Source organism: Lissotriton vulgaris, chromosome 2_1, assembly GCF_964263255.1.
Source record: "Lissotriton vulgaris chromosome 2_1, aLisVul1.2, whole genome shotgun sequence".
NCBI classification, from domain to species: Eukaryota; Metazoa; Chordata; class Amphibia; order Caudata; family Salamandridae; genus Lissotriton; species Lissotriton vulgaris.
In genome coordinates, this window is record NC_141687.1 from 249,026,024 (window position 1) to 249,049,031 (window position 23,008).

At 47.7% G+C, this 23,008-nt stretch overlaps 1 protein-coding gene across 6 annotated transcripts in view; it reads right to left on the minus strand.

Moving 5' to 3' along the window:
• Positions 1-1,180: 1,180 nt before the first annotated feature.
• CUEDC1 (CUE domain containing 1) overlaps positions 1,181-23,008 on the minus strand; it is a 673,926-nt gene continuing 652,098 nt past the window's right edge. For 5 of the 6 annotated variants that reach the window (XM_086954843.1, XM_086954846.1, XM_086954848.1 and 2 more), the window contains one exon: positions 1,181-7,750. In XM_086954843.1, the coding sequence (XP_086810969.1) occupies positions 7,744-7,750 (7 nt within the window). In that variant the 3' untranslated portion in view covers positions 1,181-7,743. The remainder of the gene's footprint in view (positions 7,751-23,008) is intronic. The other variant, XM_086954849.1, reaches the window with a different exon arrangement.

A 23,008-nucleotide genomic window follows, 5' to 3' on the forward strand; every position in this document is an offset into this window, starting at 1 on the left:
AGTCCGCCTTCCACCGTTCAGATCAGAAGCCACCGAAGTCATCTGCAGCGTTCCTCAGAGCTCCTCGCTCAGTCCCACCCTCTTCAATGTCTACATAAGCCCCCTTGCGGCCATCGTACGCCAACACAACCTCAACATCATCTCCTACGCCGACGACACCCAGCTGATCCTCTCCCTCACCAACGACCCCGCCACCGCCAGAGCTGACCTACACGAAGGGATGAAAGACGTAGCCGAGTGGATGATGGACAGCCGCCTGAAACTGAACTCAGACAAGACGGAAGTTCTCATCCTGGGCTCCTCACCCTCCACCTGGGACGACTCCTGGTGGCCCCCCGCCCTGGGCAGCGCACCCAAACCAACAGACCACGCACGCTACCTGGGGCTTCATCTTGGACTCCTCCCTCTCCATGACCAGACAAGTCAACGCCGTCTCCTCGTCATGCTTCAACATCCTGCGCATGCTACGCAAGATCTTCCGCTGGATCCCCACCGAGACCAGGAAGACGGTCACCAGGCCCTCGTCACCAGCCGTCTGGACTACGGCAACTCCCTCTACGCCGGAACCACCGCCAAACTCCAGAAGAGACCCCAGCGGATCCAGAACACCTCAGCACGACTCATCCTGGACATCCCCCGCCGCAGCCACATCTCCGGACACCTGAGAGACCTGCACTGGCTCCCGGTCAACAAGAGAATCACCTTCCGGCTCCTCACCCACGCACACAAAGCCCTACACAACCAAGGCCCAGGATACCTCAACAGCCGCCTCAACTTCTACGCTCCGAAACGCCAGCTTCGATCGACCAGCCACGCCCTCGCCGCCGTCCCCCGCATCCGAAGAGCCACCACAGGAGGAAGGTCCTTCTCCTACCTGGCCGCCAAGACTTGGAACTCCCTTCCGACCCACCTCCGCCTGACCCAAGACCACCTCGCCTTCAGGAAGCAGCTCAAGACCTGGCTGTTCGAGCAGTAGCGGACCCCCTCCCCCCAGCACCTTGAGACCCTCCGGGTGAGTAGTGCGCTATATAAATGCATTGATTGATTGATTGAAGGCTTCTTTGTTTTATGTTCTAGAATGCTGCATCACTCTGACTGGAAAAGGGAACTGGTTAACTTCATTTAGATACTTTTCATAGTTTTCCTCTGAGCACTACATATCAAAATGAGACCAGACAGGAAGAGTACAACATGATTTTTACTTTGTGAATTACTATGAAAATTTCTTTAAGAAAAACATTGCTTATGGAAATAAATTCTACGACAGCAACACTCACAAAAGTACATTACAAATGTTAGTCCATGTTTTCCTGAAGTATTACAACCTTCACGTTTTACAATACATTTCTGCTGGGGTGACACTTAGTTCAATTTCAGATTTCACATTGTCACACCCAATTAAGGAAAACAAACAAAAGCACGCTTTTTGTCTGCTGATAAATTGCAAACTTCAATAGTGCTCCAAGGTAACATTGTCTTTGAGGAAGGCTTTGTTCTACTATAGCACTCATGTTATAGGCTTGAAAAAAACTCAATGATTTAATAGCTTCCTATATAAATGTCAATAATTCAGCAACGTAGAAGATATATAGCTCACTTTGTCTGAACATAAACAAATATTCTGCTGCCTGTTGGCAGGATTTAATATGCAAGAATAGCACCTTTTGACACACTGTGCTTCCTTTGAGTTGCTGCTCATGTGAATTGTACATTGAGTCCTGAGAAAGGAGTAAGCATTTGCAACAAAACTATAGCCTATAACCAAGTTAGTGTTGCATCAGCATCAGCACCTTTGCTGCTAAAACACCTGTTTGACTTTGGAATATCAATGCTTTCTAGCAAGTATTTGAAATTAAGTCATGTTCTTGTCATCTGTAATATAAACACACAGCCTTTGAAACATTAACATTTTCAGTGGTATCAGCATTTGCAATTTGCATACGAAGAGGAACAGAGTCATTAGTTGTGCTTGGGCGTTACGGGAACAGCGATTATCTGCGAAGACTAGTCCATCCGACTATAATGGGCCACATCTGGAGAGTAAGAGCATACAATTGCATGCATGTTCCTCATGTGAATAATTATGCAGCAATTTTCAAAACATGCAAATATTGGCTGTCCATTTAAATGTTGGTGGGAAAAGAGGCTACAAACAAGGTACCACACCACACAACTAAACACCCCAACTGGTAACTATTAGGCTATGTCCATAGGTCGGCAACTCATATCTGCAGTACAGCTCATCTTTAGCCTTGTCGTTCATAACCCGTAGGTTTATTATAAAAAAAATGTCTTGCTGAAACTATTAAGTGATATGCAGTAGAACCTTTGACAGACTATGTAAGTTCAAGGTACAATTTTATATAAAACAGCAGTTCCTCTGAGCTCAGTCCTCTAGTACGGCTATAGCAATGTATTATGTAAATCAAAGTGTCTATTATATGAGTCAGGCTTAAGCCTGCGACAGTGTACATCCAAGAAAATTCCTTTGTACATATTTGACTTTTGCCTTTGTGCCTGGAATTTCACACATGAAATGATCTTGAATCACAGCAGAAGCAGCTTTTTTACTTTTAATTTAAAAAGGTCAAATGGGAGGCCGAAGGACCAACTTTATTTTAAGCATATTTAATGTTTATGGTATCCTTTACACAATGTTCTTCATCTTGCATCAACTCTCCATACATCTTGTCCGTGATTGGGACATCTTTTGTTGTAATCAGTACCATCTTATAATAAAGCAGAGGAAAAACATTCTTGATTTTCTACTTGTCATAACATTATCTTCAAGCTCTGCAGTAATTTTGTTCTTTGTCAATTAAGTGCAATGGCAGCTAATCAATTTCACTCAATCTACATTCCCAGTTCATGGAAGAACTTTTACCTTTTGTTGATTTATTTTCTGCTTACATACAGTTGACAGTCAACAGTTAATGATATTAAGTCAAGAAAGAAATGCTGCCATGACCAGGATTCTGACAAAGTAAAAGGAGGAGTTCATGCACAAATGTACATGGTACATTTTATTCATATGCACCCTTTCGCTCAGCATCATAGAGGCAATGAAAAGGCAAAAAAGGAAGAATATATTCTAGCCTAGTGTGCTCTGGCTCTCCGTCATTTACATAATTATATCGGAGGTTTAGCTGCAGCTAGAAGGGCAGGAAGGTGATCCTTCCAAAAGATAATGAAGTCCACTCACTTTTTTTTGGGCCTTCCACTACCACTGTATCCCCAACATGTTTTTCTAATACTTCTTGTACAGCATATGCTCTAGAGGACAATAGGCTGATTGTGCAGCAAATGGACCAAGAACAATATAATACTGGTATCATCAGGAAGGCTACTTTCCTCTCTCTTGCGCCATGCTGTTCCATCTTTCGAACAACTTTGTAACAGTCAGCATAGATAGCTGTACTAAAAGAGACCAATTATGGTAACTTTATTTTGAAAAAGGTTACAAAGGAGCTACTTAAGTAAGAGAAGCTCTTTCTCTAGGAGAAGAATCTTACTTTCAAAAATCATCAGGTGGTTGTCCTGCAGAATGTCAAGATGGCAGCATGATTTTTATCTGACAGAAGCCAGCTTGGTTAGCAAACTTTGTGAGAACCGATAAACAATGGGCAGGATCTCACAAGCATCTCCCCTAGATGATGTTGAAAGACTGCAGAAAATTGTTTCCTGCTACTGCATTGCTTACATGTGAGAAATACGAAATAAGGTAGATAGGGTTATGGGGGGAAAAAAGAATCTACAGATGGCGACAAAAAGTGGGAGTTTCCGGAGGAAGCACGTCGACGTCACAGTTGGACACCAAATGGTGGTACGTCGACACCCACGAACAAGAAGAAGAAAACACGACAAATACAACAATTCCAGATCCAACCACTCAATGGTAGAATAATGCCAATCCAGAAAAGCTTCATGCTGCAAAAATGAGAGTTAGAAATACATTTCTAGGGAGTAAGTGAAAGTAGTAAACGCCACACTCCCCCCACACCCCTAAAAAAAGCATGAAGCAGATTAGCTAGGTGATGGTTCGCCAAACCGAAGACAAACACCAGTTCTGGGTGTAGAACACAAGGCAAGTCGATAGGCGAGGCATGCAATGGGACATTAACATGCCTCCTACTTTAGATTTTAACATGACAGCATCTCTCAGAATAAAGTATTCTTGCTGGTCTACAGACAGAGAATTTACCAACTAGCTGTGCAGCAGTTAAAATTGACTGCAAGAATACTAAGTAAGGCTTGTAATTTAAGGATGGCTTGTTTCACTACAGACAAATAATTCTATTTATAAATAAGATAAATCTTTGCAAGAAAAGCCTACAATCAATCAGAAGCAGAGGCTGGCTTACTCAGAGGTGAGCTCACATAAGGCATAGGATACTAACTTTACGTTGTGGACAGAATATCAATCAAATCAATTTATTAAGCACTCCTAACATGCAATACTACAAGGAGGGCTGCTTCTATATGCTTTCCCAGCACTGATAAAAAATGATGTTTATCTGAGATGAAGAATTAAGAGAGTGTGTAGGAGATATCCGTATCCACATGCTGAAAGTATTGCCTGTAAAAATATACCTTTCTGATATCATATGGACAATGACAGATGATCAAGAACAATGTGTAGATTGATAGGGCATTACAGTTGTAAAAAACCCAGGCATGGAACATGTAAATTGTCTTTTTTGGCTAATGCGAGCACTCATTTCTGTGACATGATGTCAAACAACATGGCCATGTGTTTTTATTAGTGTGCTGCAACTCCTACAGAAAATTTATTGGGAACACTTTGTAAGTGAATGCAGACATACTTTCTGCCTGCTGACATCAGATGTGAAAAATATACAAGTAGGCACTCTAATTCTGTTAATCGGCTGAACACGCCTCATTTAAAATAAAATCCTTCAACTTCCTACTATCAACCAAATAAATTCTTAATGATGAAAGCATTAATAGGCTAACACTAGGTTATTACATTGCACTTAAAACCTACAAATATTTCCCAGTGGCGACCCATGGATATGTTTCTCAATGTATTTCATCAGATTATATGATCATGAATCGAGGCCATTTACACAACATTAGCCACAGGTCTACAATCCATTCTTAAGAAGCTATCTGGCCAAGAAATATGGCTCAACTCACAAAAATATAGAGTTGATTACATCTAAAGTTACTACAAAAGTAGACAGTTTCTGCAGGTCTTGTACTCTCATGAACAATACTATAAGCAACAAAGCAATACAATATAAAACAGAAAGGAATACTAGTGTTTACATTAAAACTTCTAACCATGATAAATTGTTTCTTTCGAGATGAGCACTTTGCTTCAGAATACTACCCGAAAGAAATGTGTGGATTCAGCCTTAAGATTCAGGAAATCCTGCAATACTTTCCATTTGGTATGACTTGCATACCTTTTTGATTAAAACTAGCGCAGACAATTTTTTTAAATTTCTACTCTGCACAGGTTATACATTTTGACCCTCGTTTATGTATACATGATCAATTCATTGAACAGGTTACAAAAGTCTACATTAAAACTCCTCCAGGAGTCATTTTATACTTTATCTTTTAATTTCCTAAATAATGTCTTCAGGATTGAAAGTTGGGCACAATGTAGAAAGCTCCTCCGCCTTATGAAAGCTGAAGTGAAATGGCTGTGAGAGGTCATTTGACAAAACCATGGTCAGTAAAACAGTTAAGAGTACTGATGTACCATCTAGTGAGAGATGAAGATCCATATTGGTCTTTTGAACAATGAAGATAAACTTGGCACTTACTCCATAAAAATTCCAGAGATATGATTATAATGTTAAGAGGGGCAAGGGGCACATAGGTATAATTTGCATTTTTAATCCTATGTGCTTACGGTTTTCATTCTTGTAGGTGGCTCAGTAAAATGCTATTGAACTTTCAAAACACCACCAAGGGGTAACTTATATTTTATAAAGTAATAATTTTGTTATCTGACATATCATGATCATCATCATCCATATAATTAATAAATTAGTCAATTCTGCACAGGGTTTTAGGATAGCAGGAGAGTGGCGCTCATGCAGGTAACCTTGTCGGTGTGGACAAAAGAAGAACAAAAGCATGTGGTGCTGCCAGGTCAGAGGTAGACCCAAAACCCCTGAATAAGAGAAGAGCTGATAGCCCTTCACTAAACAAACATTAGCACAATCCTGGGCACACGTATAGAATTAAAAGTTGATACAGTTGTGTAAAGTAATGTAGTTGACACCGGTGGTTTTCTTGAGGGATGTTTTATGCGAAGATGTTCATGAGAAAAACAATGCCAGACTGTCATCCGTATGTTTTTTGTTAGTGTACAACAAAGTAGCTAGGCAGCTTAAGCACCAACATGCATGACCTTTTCCAGAGGAAAGTTACAATTCTTAGCAGCCCTTATGATGAGCAAAAGAAGAGCACAGAGGTAATCAAAGATGCACAGAAAATAAATTTAAGATAGCAAATAAGTGCAAGTACCCCTATATTTTGTGACATCAATGGTACCAAGAAAGCAGGTGTAAGATTACATTTGTGTGCTTCAAAATAAGTAGGGGGTAGTCAAAAGTGCCTGTAAACCTATGTCAGATGTGGTACTTGCACTAATTGCCACTAACTATTCCCATTACAAGTTGATGCTGTAAGGTAAGGAAGGTGTTTGGCATACTAGTTGAGTCTTCAAGATCGAGCTGAACAGAGTGTTGACTGGAGAGCACCAGGTTGGCAAGCGAGGTAAAATTAAGAAGTTTGCTTAGGTTATTGCAAGGTCCAAACACCCAGTGTTTCCACAATATGCAAAAACACACAAATCTATCACCTTAAAAAACACAGGTAACCTGCCACTCTGGAAGCAAAAAGGAGACATCTTGTGGCACAACTGCTGACTACATTTGCCACCTCGAACAATATTGCTAATTGGATATTGAAAGGCAATCTACCAGAGACTAAGGCAGAACTACCAGAGTGAGACTGATAAGTGCAGGATCACTCAGTGACTTTGGCCACATGCTGTACCCGCAAATGTTTAGAAGAGAATTTTCCATGTATCACAAGGTGTAGCAATCAAATTGAGTAATAACTTTTCAGCATTTCAATGTGACGTACAATTTAGTTCCATGTTCAAAGACAAAGTGATTAAACCTACAGTGTGTGTAATTTCGTAAGGTTTGCTTCTGCTGCTTGGATTTACACATCTGTTAATTATTTTTCCTTTGAGATACTGGATTATATGATCATAATAAATAACATAACGTATTCTAAAGAGAAATTTACAGTCACTTCATTAGATTAGTCTTTTTTTGTTGAAGGATTGTGGCCAGGTGCCCATTTACTGTTTATACAAATATACGTTTTGGAACACTTTAGGATCAAGTTTTCATACTTATTTGTGCATGTGTTTCAGTAAAAAGAAAGTAAAAAGAAACACTTTATCATGTTAAAAATTGGTAGCGGATAATCAACATGGAAAAAGCAACATTATAATAAATGGGTATGTGATACATCCTTTTAAAAAACAGTTAACCTGCAGAGTTAAGAGATTATTGATTGTACATGGAAAATATGTTTTTGTCTTCATATATTGTGCCTCTGTAATTAATGGGATGAGTTCATGACTGCAGGACCGGTGGTCTACTTTCATCCATGCTTGGATAACCTACTGATTCCACTTGTAAGGCATTCTGCTATGTCATCACAATTTGTGCACTGCTGACAAATCACCTAAGATCTGCAAAATATTAACAGAAAAGTATTACCTTTTGTATTTTTAAGAAGAGAGTTGAAAGAAAAAACACTATATTAGCAACATAGCATTCCACGTTTACATTTTTAAAGCATTTTATACATAGAGCAACTTATCACCCAAAAGCAATTCAACATTTTACCACAAAATCTAAATACAACGTTATATAAAATCATCAACTAAATAAAAGTAAAAGAGGGCATATAAAGGCAAGTAACAGAAAATGGGGTAAAAACTGGAATACAGTATTTGAGGATTAAATAAGAGAAGGGACAGCTAAGATTTAAAAAAAACAATGAAATCCAGAGACAGATGAATCCCAAGAGAGTATTGGACTTTAAGAACAAAGGACATTAGTCACAAAGACTTGGTCTGGATATTTAGACCTTTTAACCGCAGTGGTATACACCTTAGTGATGGGGAAAATAAGTTATTTACCTTTAACAGTTCTCCAGTGTTACTATATTTCATAACATGATATATGCATGAAATATTCCCAGAACTCCGAACTGAAATCCTAAGTACATAAATATCTTGCGGTTTTACTAAATCTAATACATCACCAAAAACTATTCCCTTACATATTAGCCAATGGAGCTAAAGCTCTGCATTGTGACCAAGTCATTATAATAACACGAGTATCAAAAAACTGGATTTCATAATTGGTTATTCACTGATATGACTTACAAGTAGTGAAAAGCAAGCCGTGTTTTCAATTCTTAAATAGTGTTTGTAAGCTGTAGCTGGGCAAGCATAGTTATACTAGCTCTACCAGGGCCCATATTACTTCGTTATTATCACAGGGAAGAAGAGTGTGAACTTCGACCTTCCACAGCAATAGTGTTGTAAAGAAACTCCTCTAGGAGTTATATGGATATGCAGTTAGTGCATTTATTTTGCCAATTCCCTTCATATAATGAAAAAACGATTCATACCAATATGACAAAAAAAAAATATTTCTTGAAATACAAGGTTCTGCTACAAAGTGACGGCACAAAAATGTATACATGTGACTGATGGGACAATATTTCTTCTGAAAGGCACTCATGTCGAAAACCACAATCAAGATTTAAAATTAGTTCACAAATTACAATGTTCATGTTTCGACCCCTTGACACAATTACTTAGGACAGGGTCATTATCAAGACAAAAGTAAGAATAGACACCAAAGGGGTGCGGCAAAGAGACCCTCAACCATAGATGCTGCAAACACAGTCTCGACCCCTTCACATAATATTTCATTAGAAAACCTCAGTGACATGCATTAAAGTAGCAAGGGATTATGCCACCATTTTTCGCAGGCATGGCTGACACAGACTATCTATTAACACTTGTGGCCAGACTGAAGGCAAAATGAATTGACTGCACATTAGGTGTCAGGAACCCCAACCATTCAGGGGAAATATCACCTGCATCAACAAGCATTGGAAATGCAATAGGTCTCGCATTAGAAAAGTTGGAGCTATTGGTCTTGTAAATGACAAATATTTTATTTATGTGTTGGATTTTAAAATAGCTAAATGGATAGCTTTGTCATTTACAATGCCAATAGTTATAACTTTCGCGAATGTGACACCTAGAGCATTTGGAATGCAACATGTTTTGTATTTACGTGACTTAGACGGCAGCTCTGGTCGTTAGGCCACACCTCTAGAGAGCACGAGAGTGCAGCAGGGGAGAGAAGCACAGAGAGGGAGCAGAGAGTGCAGCAAGGAAGAGAAGCACGGAGAGGGAGCCCAAGAGTGAAGCAAGGGTGAGATGCAGGGACAGGGAGCCTGAGAGTGCAGCATGGGACAAAAGGATGGGCCCATGTCTCACACCCATCTGCGCTTCTGAACCCCTGCTCTGCTGAGGGACCTGGCCCTCAAAAGTTTGTGAGGTTGTCAACGTACGTACACGTGTCATGTGGAGAGTAGGCACAATTTTGCTTCACGCCACTACCAGTCGGCTCTAACAAAGAGAGACATGCATCAAGCAAGTAGCATTTACAGATCATATGAGAAAATACAAATCTGGGTTTCTATATGTCCAGTTGGGGAAATAGAAGCAAGCTTTGAAAAGATGCCCATACAATCGCAGCAAATTCCTCTCAACGATATGGATGAAAATGGCTCAAGACAGCACAGGGGTTGGTTTTTGGGGGAGGCAATCGTTGGCACCTCCAGGGGCCATCGTAGTGCCCATGCATGCAAGCAAAACAAGCTGTACAAAAACAGCGCAGGGGTTTTGACACGAGCAGGTAGGGTGGAAAACACAATAGAGAGTGTGATGAGAGGTGAGAGAAACGGGGTGGGTTAGAAACAGGAAGGAAGCAGTGAGGGGGATTTAGAAACAAAGGAAAGCGGGAGGGTGGATTAAGGAGAGCTCCTGTACCCCATGTGCTTTGGACAGTAAGTGAATCCTTCAAGGGGAGGCGCAGAGGCGCACAAGTTACACACTTCAAAAGACAACAGCATCAGGCAGCTGTGCGGCACCGAACCAGAGCTCAGCACCCGAGAGAGCAGGAAAGGGTGCGACGGCTCCGACGGCAGAGCCGTTTGCAGGAAGGTGTATGCGTGTTTGCGCACCCGCACTGGTATGTGGACTGTCAGGTTGTAATGGATATGGCTGCTGCACAGGTGCGCTGGACGCACATCGAACAGTAACCAACCTGTGCTCAGAGCGGCATGACGTGTTCAGCACGCCGCTTGTTTCATTGGCTGGTATTAACAACAGTGACTTAGTCTGTGCGCAAGGTGCTGCATGCTGACTGAATGATAACCAGTCTATGCGGTGCATTATCAGTCAGTTGGCACTTGGTGCGGGTATAAAATAAAGCCAAGGACAAGAAGCGGCTAGAAGAAGGAAGAAAGAAATTTGAACAGGGAAGAAATTCAAGGTTCTGAGAAAAAAGTTGGCTTTAGTAACAAGTTCCATTTTGCAGTAGTAGGATTAAAAGCTCTTTCATTCAGGTCACTAATCCTTAAAAAAGAAGTGGGAGGGTGGATTAAGGAGAGCGGATTAAGGAGAGCGGGAGAAGGCAGCGAGTAGTTTTTAAAAGAACAGCGAGCAAAGACAGAGGGCATTGCTGTGGGGAGGGGGGGAGGAGAAATGAGACACGGCAGGCAGGGGAGGGGGCGGAGCGGGGGTGTGGGAGGAGGGAGAGCGGATTAAGGAGAGCGGGAGGCAGCGAGTAGTTAAAAGAACAGCGAGCCAAGACGGAGGGCATTGCTGTGGGGAGGGGGAGGGAGGAGAAATGCGACACGGCAGGCAGGGGAGGGGGCGGAGCGGGGTTGTGGGAGGAGTGCGGCTGAGGGAACAGACGGCGATTTGGTGCTGTGCACGCGCATTTTAGGTCAATGCGCTTGCGCATTGACCTAAAACCGCACGGTCACAGCACCAAATCGCCAGTTGGGAAAAGTCTGTTTAAAGCCCTATAGTCTCGCTCTGCTCAATGCGCATGCACATTGAGAGGCGAGACCTAAAAATGGGTTAGGTAAAAAGAGGAGTAAGGAAGTGCGAAAGGTAGAGAGAGGGGTGAAGGGTAGAAAGAGAAAGGAGTTGTAGAAAGAAAAGAGGAATTTGAGAGACATACAAGAGAGACAAAGAGGTGAGGTTTATACAGGGGAAGCGAGTTGTGAGTGAAAAAAAGAAGTGAAAAAAAGAAGCGAGGAAGAGGTAAACAGTGCTATTAAGAATGAAGTTGAGAGATCTATGCTTTTGTGGGAGAGAGAGAAAGACAGAGGGACAAAGGAATTGATGACAGATAAAAAGAAGGATAGAAACAGAGGCAGCTAGAATGGAGTTCGATACTTAGAGAGATGAAGGAAGGGGAGCAAATAATGAGATAAAGAGGAGGTAAGAGAGGAGGTCAGGTAGTAAACTAATGGCGAGGTAAACTAAGAGGTTGCATTTACAGAAAGGTAATGAGGGAGATGTGAGGTAGAGAGGGAAATGAGATGGAGAGGTAAGGGGGAGTGGAGAAGTAGAGGAGGGGCTGAGAGAGGTAGGTAAGATCATAGAGACATGGAGAGTGAGATAAAGAGGTGAAGCAAAGAAAGATGAGGTTGAGTAAGAAATGAAGTAGATGGATGAGAGATACAAGGAGGAGGTCAGATGGAAAAGCTGCAGTGAGGTAGCGAGAAGGATGAGATGGAGAGAGATGAGACAGAGAGAGGATCGAAAGTGATGGATATAGAAATAGGCACAGACAGTGATAGAAAGAAGGGGAAAGTGAGATTGAAGTCAAGTAAGGTATGTTGGGTCTACTGAGATAGAAGTGAGGTAGACAAAGAGGAGGAAGAGTGTGATGAGAGAGAAAGAATGAATTACATAAAGCGGTTTAGATAAAAAGGTTAAGACAGAGGCGTCATGTAGAGGCGTTGAAGTAAGGAGAGAGAAATGACACAACAGTATTGTTTTTCAGTATAACTGCCACCAACTTCCAGAGGGTGTGAGGGTTAAAGCTGAGCATGCCAGACATGCTCACTATGGGGAGCATTTATTTTAGTACAATGCAGGGTAGCAACCAAAGGTGCTATGTGGAGCTGGTCAAGGTGGAAAAAGCAACGCAGAGCCATATTTATCATAAATGGCCTGCTGCTGTCTACTGCCCCAGAGCTGGCACACATCTGTACACCATTGTGCAGAGGCGCGAGTGTCCTGTTTAGCCTAGGATTTGTACTGGAAGCTTCTCTCCAGTAAAAAATCCATGCCTATCTGAGCAGACTGGGCTTTGGGTTTAAAAACTGTGGTCCTTGCTCTAATCTGCTCAAATTACAGCAAAGTAATGCTCTTCTTGATGCAAAGTGGTGTGGTGCGGTGCAGCTACTTACACTGTGTAAAGGGCACCTGGGGTTGGGACCACCGCTCCTTTAGACCGTTCATATTTGCATCGCTGACTGTCAGGGAGTAGGTACAGACTAGCGCCGCACAGACCAGCCCGGAGCAGCTGAGCACAGACCACCACAGAGGAGCCATGCACACAACACCAGAGAAGCTGCCCACTAACTGCCAGAAAGGGTCTGAGCACAGACTGCCACACACACAACAGATGTACAACTACAATAGACCAGCCCACTTTGAGTGGACACATATCGGTACTTACAGAGGACGGCCACCAACCCGCGCCTACAGGAAGTCAGAGAATCCCCATAGTCGAAGACAGCAGCTGTGTGGTCACAGAGCAGAACACGCACACATGTGCATCATACAGCAAATACATCAGGCATCGAAACAACTACTAGAATTAAAAAAACACAGATCAACCACACAGAAGTAGCTACAGAGCAGCCACACAAAGAGACACAGAAGTAGGAGCACCCGTGCAGGGAAACAGAATACAGTCAGACTGGGGGGGGTCACAGAACAGTCACACAGCATCAGTGCACAAACAGCCACAACCCACTGGCACACACGCACTCCGAGCACACTGGCATGCACAGTCCAACACGTGTGCACACAAGTTCTCACAGGGCAGTTATGCACATGCAGTCGGAGCAGCCATCGCCCATGTTTACCCTTCAGGTCACCTCCTTAAGAAGTCACATGTCAGCCTTCTGCGGACTCTACAGTGATTACCTCAGACATTTTCTATCATCCGCTTCGCTTCACCTCATTTGCTGCCTGATCTTCCGTCATTTTGATGCGAAAGGACAATTCTTGCGCTCGGCTCCTCTTCAGCCGCCCACGCTGAACAAGACACGAGAAGCTATGGCGCGCTGGCCATCACAGGGGGCAATTTGAAGGACCAGCCGAGCAAGCAGTGACCAGACAGCGTACTTTGAACTTACACGGATTTTAGCGAGACTGTCAGGGTAAGCCGATCAGACGGGGCTCAGCAGGGCACGGGGAAGCACCAGGAAAACACAACAGCAAGCTGAGTAAACTAGTGAGAAAAGGGGACGAACCTCACTCAGCCAGAATCCCGGTACAGACAGCTTAGGATAAAGCCCAGCACCAACAGGGAGCAAAGCACGCACAGCAAGACGTCATCTATCAACATGAGCCAGAGCACATCAGCAGAGCAAGAATTGTAGCGTAAACTGGGACCAGAGCACGCCCAGGCCAAGAATACCAGGAGCACGAACAGCGACCACCACACATCACCAAGGAGATCAGAGCACATCACGAAAGGATCAGAGCACATCACCACGGAGATCGGGGTGCACGGGCGGGAATAAAGAGATGGGACAACGGGCGGGCGGGAGTAAAGAGATAGCAGACAAGGGGTGCACGGGCGGGAGTAAAGAGATGGCAAAACGGGCGGGAGTAAAGAGATAAAGAGATGGGGACAAGGGGTGCACAGGCGGGAGTGAAGAGATAGAGGACAAAGTTGTATGGAAAACAAGCGGAAGGGATAGCAGTCTTGTTCCCCTGGTTAGGTGTTGTCGCAACAGGCCTGCATTGCTCTAGGGAGGGGGGAGGAGAAATGCGACACGGCAGGCAGGGGAGGGGGCGGTGTGGGAGGAGGGAGAGCGGATTAAGGAGAGCGGGAGGAGGCAGCGAGTAGTTTAGTGAGCCAAGACGGAGGGCATTGCTGTGGGGAGGGGAGAGGAGAAATGAGACACGGCAGGCAGGGGAGGGGGCGGAGCGGGGGTGTGGGAGGAGTGCGGCTGAGGGAACAGACGGCGATTTGGTGCTGTGCACGCGCATTTTAGGTCAATGCGCTTGCGCATTGACCTAAAACCGCACGGGCACAGCACCAAATCGCCAGTTAGTTAAACTCTGTTAAAAGCCCAATAGTCTCGCTTCTCTCAATGCGCAGGCGCATTGACCTAAAACCGCACAGGCACAGCACCAAATCGCCAGTTAGTTAAAGTCTGTTTAAAGCCCTATAGTCTCGCTACTCTCAATGCGCATGCGCATTGATAGGTCACGAGACCTAAAAAGGTGCTGACCATACTTCAGATGAGTTTCTGTTTACGTGACCCTTCAGTCTCCTTCATTGCATTTAAATGATGGTGACCTTGCCCAAAGTAATAGTGGAGCACCTTGTCTTTCAAGAGATGCAAATAATGTGTCATTAGTATAAACGCACAAGTTACTACTTGTGTAACGATATATCTGTAAGAGACATTAGTTAGTGATAGATTCCTTACCTTAGAATATCCCCAGGCGTCAGACTGGATCCGGAAATTTTTGCGTAGCAATACCCCTGCGCGCTGGTAGGCGTCGTCTGCGGCTCCGCGTCCGTCGTCGGCGTCGTGAGCGCCGGGATGACGTCGTCGGAGTATATAGACGGCGCCCATGCGCGCTGACGTCAGTTCTGATAACACAGCTTTTCCGCGCCAGATACGCAGAGCCATGATAGAACCAACACTGGTGCCATGAAACTAGGGCCCTGAAAGGGGATGACTTTAACCCTAAATATCGGTTCGCAGAACGGGGAGGATGGGAGGGCGGTAAGGAATCTATCACTAACTAATGTCTCTTACAGATATATCGTTACACAAGTAGTAACTTGTGCATCTGAAAGAGACACGTTAGTGATAGATTCCTTACCTTAGAATAGATACCCCAGCAATACCAACCCCGGTGGTGGGTCTGCGAACCAATATCACACCAGAAAGTCCTGGAGGACGGAACGGCCAAAGAAGCCATCCCTCCGGACTTGACTGTCCAGGCAGTAGTGTCTTGCGAACGTGTGCAGCGAGGCCCACGTGGCTGCCTGACAGATGTCCTGCAGGGGGACACCGCGGCCCAGGGCAGTTGTCGTTGCCGTGGCCCGAGTGGAGTGAGCCCGCAATCCAGCCGGGGGCTCCTTCCTCGCCATGGAGTAGCATGCTTGGATGCACAAGATGATCCACCTGGAGATGGTCCTCTTGTGTACAGCCTTTCCCTTCTTCGCGCCCACGTAACCAACGAAGAGTTGGTCATCCACCCGGAATTGGCGAGTGCGGTCTAGGTAGTAGGAGAGCGCACGTTTTGGATCCAGACGGTGGAGCCTCTCCTCCTCTTTCGAGGGATGCGGAGGCGGAAAGAAGGTGGGCAAGGTGATGGACTGCCCGATGTGGAAGGCCGTGACAACCTTGGGCAGAAAGGAAGGTTGTGTACGCAACACCACCTTATCAGGATGAACAGACAGGAAAGGTGGAGAAGAAGAAAGAGCCTGGAGCTCACTCACCCTCCTGGCAGAGGTGATGGCAACCAGGAAGGCCGTCTTCAGAGTAAGGAGACGAAGAGGGCAGTTATGAAGTGGCTCAAAGGGAGCACACATCAGATAGGTGAGAACCAGATTCAAGTCCCACTGGGGCATCACGAAGGGAACAGGAGGAAACATGTGTGTGATGCCCTTCAGAAATCTACTCACAATAGGGGACTTGAATAAAGAAGGCTGATCTGGTAGCCTCAAGAAGGCTGAAAGAGCAGAAAGGTACCCCTTAAGAGTGCCCAGAGCAGAGCCCTGCTGGGCAAGGGAAAGAAGAAAGAGCAGCACTTCCGAAAGGGGTGCAGAGAGGGGATCCACAGCCTTTGCTGCGCACCATGCCACAAATTTGTTCCACCGGCAGGCGTATACCGACTTCGTGGAGGGACGCCTGGCTGCCAGAATGATGTCGCAGACTTCGGGAGGCAAGTCAAATGGCCTCAACTGCCGACGCTCAATCTCCAAGCTTGTAGGTGGAGACTGGACAGGTTCGGGTGCAGGACCGTCCCCTGCTGCTGCGACAGAAGGTCCTCCCGAAGAGGCAGACGAATCGGGGGATCGACTGACATGCTGAGTAGCTCGGGATACCAGTATCTTCGTGCCCAGTCCGGAGCCACAAGGACGACCTGGGCCCGGTCGCGCCTGATCTTCTTCAGCACTCTGGGCAGAAGTGGTATAGGCGGAAAGGCGTACAACAGACCGCAGCTCCACTCGCGACGAAAAGCGTCTCCGAGCGAGTGCCGCCTTGGAAACTCCAACGCGCAGAACTGCTGACACTGCGCGTTCTCTTCTGTGGCGAATAGATCTAACCAAGGCTCTCCCCACTGTCGAAAGAGACCTTGCGCCATGTCCGAGTTCAGACGCCATTCGTGATCCATCATGCACCGGCGGCTGAGTTCGTCCGCCCTGGCATTCAGAGAGCCTGCCAGGTGTTGAACCACCAGGGTCACGCCCTGATGTTCCAGCCACTGCCAGAGGCGCAGCGCCTCCTGGCAAAGGGTCCACGACCCCACACCACCCTGTTTGTTGCAGTACCACATGGCGGTGGTGTTGTCGGTGAACACTTGCACCACGCTCCCCCTGACAGAGGGGAGGAATGCCTTCAGTGCAAGACGAATCGCCCGCAGCTCCAGAAGGTTGATGTGGAGCCGGGACTCCGCCGGAGACCAGAGGCCTCTGATCTCCGCCTCTCCCATGTGGCCTCCCCAGCCCTGGAGGGACGCGTCCGTCACAACTACGTGCTCTGGCTGGGGTAGAGAGAGGGGTCTGCCACTGACCCATTCGCGGTCCGTGAGCCACCACTGCAGTTGTTTCGCAGTGCCCTCCGAGATCAGGACATGATCGGACAGGTCGCCCTGATGCTGGGCCCACTGAAACTTCAGGTCCCACTGCAGAGCCCGCATCCGCCACCTGGCGTGACGCACCAGAAGGATGCAGGAGGCCATCAGTCCCAGAAGCCGCAGCGTCAACCTGACCGAGACCCGGGATAACGGTCTGAAGACAGGAATCAGAGCCTGAATATCCCGAACCCGCTGCTCGGGTGGGTAAACCCGAAACTGCGCCGAGTCGAGAACCGCTCCGATGAAAAGGAGCTTCTGAGAGGGACACAGGTGTGACTTCGGCACATTGATGGAGAACCCCAGCAAGTGCAGGAGGTCGGCCGTAGTCTGGAGGTGGCTGACGACTGTCTGGGGCGAGCCCGCCTTCAACAACCAGTCGTCGAGGTAGGGGAAGACTGACACCCCTTGCCTGCGCAGATGGGCTGCGACCACCGCCATCACCTTTGTGAACACCCGTGGGGCGCTGGTAAGGCCGAAGGGGAGCACGGTAAACTGAAAGTGCTCTAGGCCTACCGTGAACCGCAGGTAACGCCGGTGGGCCGGCAGGACGGGGATGTGGAAATAGGCGTCCTGCAAGTCCAACGCTACCATCCAGTCTCCTGGGTCCAGGGCAGCCAGGACCTGAGCCAAAGTGAGCATCTTGAACTTCTCCGTCCGGAGGAAGACGTTGACGTTCCGCAGATCCAAGATAGGGCGTAGGCCCCCTTTGCCCTTCTTGGGTACCAGAAAGTAGTGGGAGTAACAGCCACGTCCTACTTCTGGCCCAGGAACGCGCTCGATGGCCCTCTTGGCCAAGAGGGCCGAAACTTCCTCTCGCAGAAGTTGCAAGTGATCCCCCGACACACGGTGGCATTGAGGTGGCATGATGGAGGGGAAGACTCGAAGGGGAGGGAGAAACCCCTTCGGACAATTTGCAGCACCCACCTGTCCGAAGTGACTGTATGCCAGTGGGAGAGGTGATGGCGAACCCTGCCTCCCACAGGCGTCACATGGGCCTGAAAACTCAGACTAGGAAGGTTTTGAGGCAGGGGCTGCTGAGGGAGGTGTGGACTGGCCTCGCCGCTGACCCCGACCACCGCCGCGGCGGTTCCCACGTCCGCCACCGCGCTGCTGGATATTTTGCGGCGTGTGGCTGGCGGTCCGTGGTGGGGCGCCCCTTCCGTGGCCACGAAAGGAGCGAATGGCACCCGATTGCTGGCGTGGGGCCGTAAGGCCCAAGGACTTGGCCGTGGCCCTGGAGTCCTTGAAACGTTCCAGCGCATGGTCTGCCTTGTCGCCGAAGAGGCGACGGCCATCAAACGGCATATCCAGGAGGGTGGCCTGGACATCGGCCGAGAAGTTGGCGGACCTCAACCAGGCGTGGCGTCGAACCGCCACCGTCGTTGCCATCGCCCTGCCCAGTGAGTCCGTGGTATCCAGCCCACACCGAATAGAAAAACGTGCCGCATCTCGGCCGTCCGCAAGGGTTTGGCTGAGTTTAGCCCTGACCTCCTCAGGGCATTGTGGCAGCACCTCCGCAACCGTGTCCCACAGAGTGTGGGTGTAGCGGCCCAAGAGACAGTTGGTGTTCACTGACCGTAGCCCTAGGCTCACAGACGAGAAGACCTTCTTCCCGAACTGCTCATATCTCTTGGATTCCCTGTCGGGCGGGGCCGACGGGAATGCGGTCTGGGAGTTGGAGGCCTGGATGACCAGACTCTCGGGGGTGGGGTGGGTGGACAAAAAGCAAGGGTCGCCCGGTGCCGGGCGGTAGCGTCTGGCCACGTTCCTGTCCACAGGGGGGCCTGTGGCGGGCTTGGACCAAGTGCCCAGAAGAACGTCACACAAGGCCTCGTTGAACGGCAGGAGGGGCTCCGCGGAGCCGGACTGCTGTTTGAGGACCTCAGTGAGGAGATTAGTCCTCACGGCCGCGACGGGGAGCTGAAGGTTTAAGGCCTTAGCTGCCTTCGTCAACACTACACTGTAAGCAGAACCCGCCTCCGAAGCCACAGTCGGGGGCGACGTAAATCCAGTGTCTGGCGAGGTGTCAATACCACTGGCCTCCCCAAGCTCATATGTCCAGTCCTGATTCGACTGGCAATCACGTGCCAGAGGGTCCTCGGACCCCTCCCATTGCTCCTCGTCACCTGGCTCCTGGAGACCAGGATTAACAGCCAGGGCCTCCTCGTGGAGATAGAACTCTCCGAAGGCCGACGGAATCGGCGCCCAGTGGCGCCCCTCCGACTCCTGAGGAGGACCGTAGGAAGCATTGGGGGCGGCAACCACATCGGCCGCCGGGGACGACACCTGAAGGGACGGCGCCGGCGAGGTCGTAAGGTCGACCGGCGAGGTCCCGGATCCGGAGCCGGATCCAGCGAGGTCGTGCGGCGCCGGGACCGAAGTCGCCAGCGGCGCCGGGCCCGAAGTACCCGACGTCGTCGGGGCCGAAGCGCCCGACCCGGAAGGACCTCCAGACGGAGCCGATCGGCCCGAAGGCGCCACGGGAACCGACTGAGGAGGGAGGGCCCTCATGGCCATGAGGTACCTCTCGACCTCCTCCTGCGACGCGCCGTGCCCAGGGACCCGAAGGTGTGGGGCAGGCGGCGACGCTTGCGACTCCCGCGGAGCCGCATGGGCGGTGTCGCCCGAGTCCCCGGTCGCATCGTGCGAGCGACGGGGCGGGTCGGAGGATCGATGGTGTCGCTCCGACCTCTCATGCCTCTTACCTGAGGACTTGGAACCAGACGATCGGTGTCCACTCCCGGAACGTCGATGACTCCGACCTCGCGACCTGTCCCTCGACCTCCCGTGGGACCGGGACCGGGACCTGGAGCGGCGCGGGGCCGACTGCCTCAGCTCGAGACGCTTGCGGGACCGCTCCCGCCTAGCCTTCGACGTCAGGGCCCGGCAGTCGGAGCAGGTTCGATCGTCGTGGTCGAGGCCTAAGCACTTCAGGCACCGGCGATGGGGGTCCGTGACCGACATGAGTCGGCCGCACTTCGAGCAAGGCTTGAACCCGGGCATCCCTGGCACCGATAGTCGAGAATCGACTAAATAGAGGATCAAAAAGATCAAAAAGTTTTCAGTCAAAAAGTGACTGGGGGTAGAGCTTCTTCCGGATCTGCGCTAGCTGGCGCGGAAAAAAGAAGAACTGACGTCAGCGCGCATGGGCGCCGTCTATATACTCCGACGACGTCATCCCGGCGCTCACGACGCCGACGACGGACGCGGAGCCGCAGACGACGCCTACCAGCACGCAGGGGTATTGCTACGCAAAAATTTCCGGATCCAGTCTGACGCCTGGGGATATTCTAAGGTAAGGAATCTATCACTAACGTGTCTCTTTCAGATGAGGAGTTTCTTTACAACACTACTGCCGCGTAAGTTCAAGGTGACACTCCCCATTCCCCACCCCCATAGGAACCATTTTTTAAAAATAATAATTGTCCGACTCAGGTCCCTGGGTTGCCCCTTTTATCTAATAAAATATTACATATATAGCAGGATGTCTTAAGGAAGTAGCGAATTGGATGTGCATTAACAGTCTTAAATTAAATGGCAGTAATCTGGAAGTCTTACCTTTAGGCAATCAGACCCAACATTAGGGACCTCATGGCTGGCCAAAAGAGTTTGGAACCAGCCGGACTCCCAGGCAGGTGATTAGGGACTTGGGTTTCTGGCTGAATGACAAACTGACAACGGAGCAGCACATTTTCAATGTCGCTTCTTACTGCTTCGGTTTGCTATAATGCCCAAGAAAGATTCTTTGCCTCTTACCCCAAGAGATTGTTGATCAAGCTCTTATTATCTCTAAACTCGACAATGTCAATGTACTATATTTATGTACCATTGAATGCAGGACAAAAGGTTTTAAATTAGGCAAAATACAGCTGCTTGTTTACCGTCCCATATTCCTGCAGCTTTTATGTATCTTAACATCTTCGTGCACTACATTACCTCCCCATAGCTAAACACAAAGTATAAGGCATTACGCTATGTGTTTAAAGCAATGAATCAAACTGATTCTACTTACATTTGTGCTTTGATTTACTGCTACAACCCTAAGCAAGAACTTTGTTCGGGTGCGGCCAAGTTTGCGACAATCCCTAGAGTAAGACTCGCAAGAGAAAGTGGATTGTCCTTTTTGGGGTGGGGAGGAACCTAAGCTCTGGAACTCCCTGGCCCCCACCCTTTGTCTCTAACTCTTATGCTCTCTTTAGGAAACTGCTTAGGACCTGGCTCTTCGAGCAGGGATTTCTTCTTCTTTTGTTCTGATCCATCAGCACTGGGAAAACCCATTGGGGTAGTCATGCACTTTACCAATCATTTGACTTAAATTGTGCAGGTTTGCACCACAGCACACCTTTAAAAAGGTGCGCCAGGCACAAGCTGAAACAGTGCGCCCTATTAAAATGAAGGGCAGCCCATTCAGTGGAATAGGTAGTGGCTGCTTAAAAGCCACTCTGTCTTTCTCTGGTCAGGTGGAGAGGTTGGAATGAGTGACTGCCCTCGTCAGCAGGTTGACGTCTGGGGGTCCAAGGAACCCTCTTTCGTCCTTCCAGAGGGCTGCCATCAGGGGAAACACTGACAGTGTTACCTTTTGTGGTGCCCTTTCAGTGTGCCTCCTAAGGGCATGTTAGCCTCTGTGCCCGTGTCTGAAATACAGAGTGGGTGCAGAGGTAAAGTGATTCCTTCATTTGCATCTGGCCACACTCCTGTGCAGATGAGCAAACACCCTCTGAAGATAGCACTGGCCCTGCATGTGCACTAGAGTATCAGTATTCTAGAAGGGCCACTCATACATATGTAAGCCACTTATGTACTAACATAGTTCCCTGCCCCGGGGAAGCAAAAAGTAGACGCACAAGCCCGTTGCACCCTCTGTAATAGAGAGTCAGGTCTCCAGGAATGCGCAAAAGGAACTGTCTCCCCGCCGGTGTCCTCTTCAGATGCAGAACAAAGGTGGAGAAAAGTAAGCAATACTCTGGTGCCACCAACCACCCACCTCCCTTGCTTTCCCTGGGTAGGTGTGGATCTTTGGAAGGTAAGGGTGATTTCTCTCTGTGCTGACAGCTTATTTCATACACCTGATGATGTTAAAGTGCATGCTTTTCTCCTCGTTGAGAGCAGATAGCATTGCCCTTTTTGAGTGTGAGGGGTAGAAAAGTCTCAGAGGGAGGTAGGAGAGATTGGCAGAACACAAGATATGCTGCCCATATTTGTGGGAGGCGTCAGTTAAAGTGGATTAAAATTGACTGTAGGACACCAGTTAAAAAATAACTTAAGGAGGAGAACAGATCTGAGGGAGGAGGCAGAGTGCTAAATAAATGTTAATATAAGGGGAAGCTATGGGTAGGTGGCAGATTGTGAGGAAGGGGATGTTGTGGATGTCCTCTGTAATTTATCTCCCCCCCACAAAACTTACAAGGGCCGGGAGGCGGTGAACACAACATGAAACTACAGAAGTCAGTAAAAGGGATCTTCTCTAATTTAGCTCTTCAGATGAGATTCTTAAAACATTTTTTTATAAACACTGTTATTGACACCTACTCATCTATAATTCTATGTGATGTGCACGATTGCAATCGGGATACATCTAGAAAACCCCAATTTGAAACCTGGTTATGCACTACTAATGGTGGAAATGTTGTGTTATGTTTTCTATTGGTGTAGCATCAGAGCAGTAAAAAAAAAAAATGTTTTTGTAGTGGTGGATGGATGGCAATGATCTGCCAGTTGACAAAGACAAGTCCTAAATCGCGTAGCAAACACTTAATCCTGAAATGCCAAAGCTGGCTT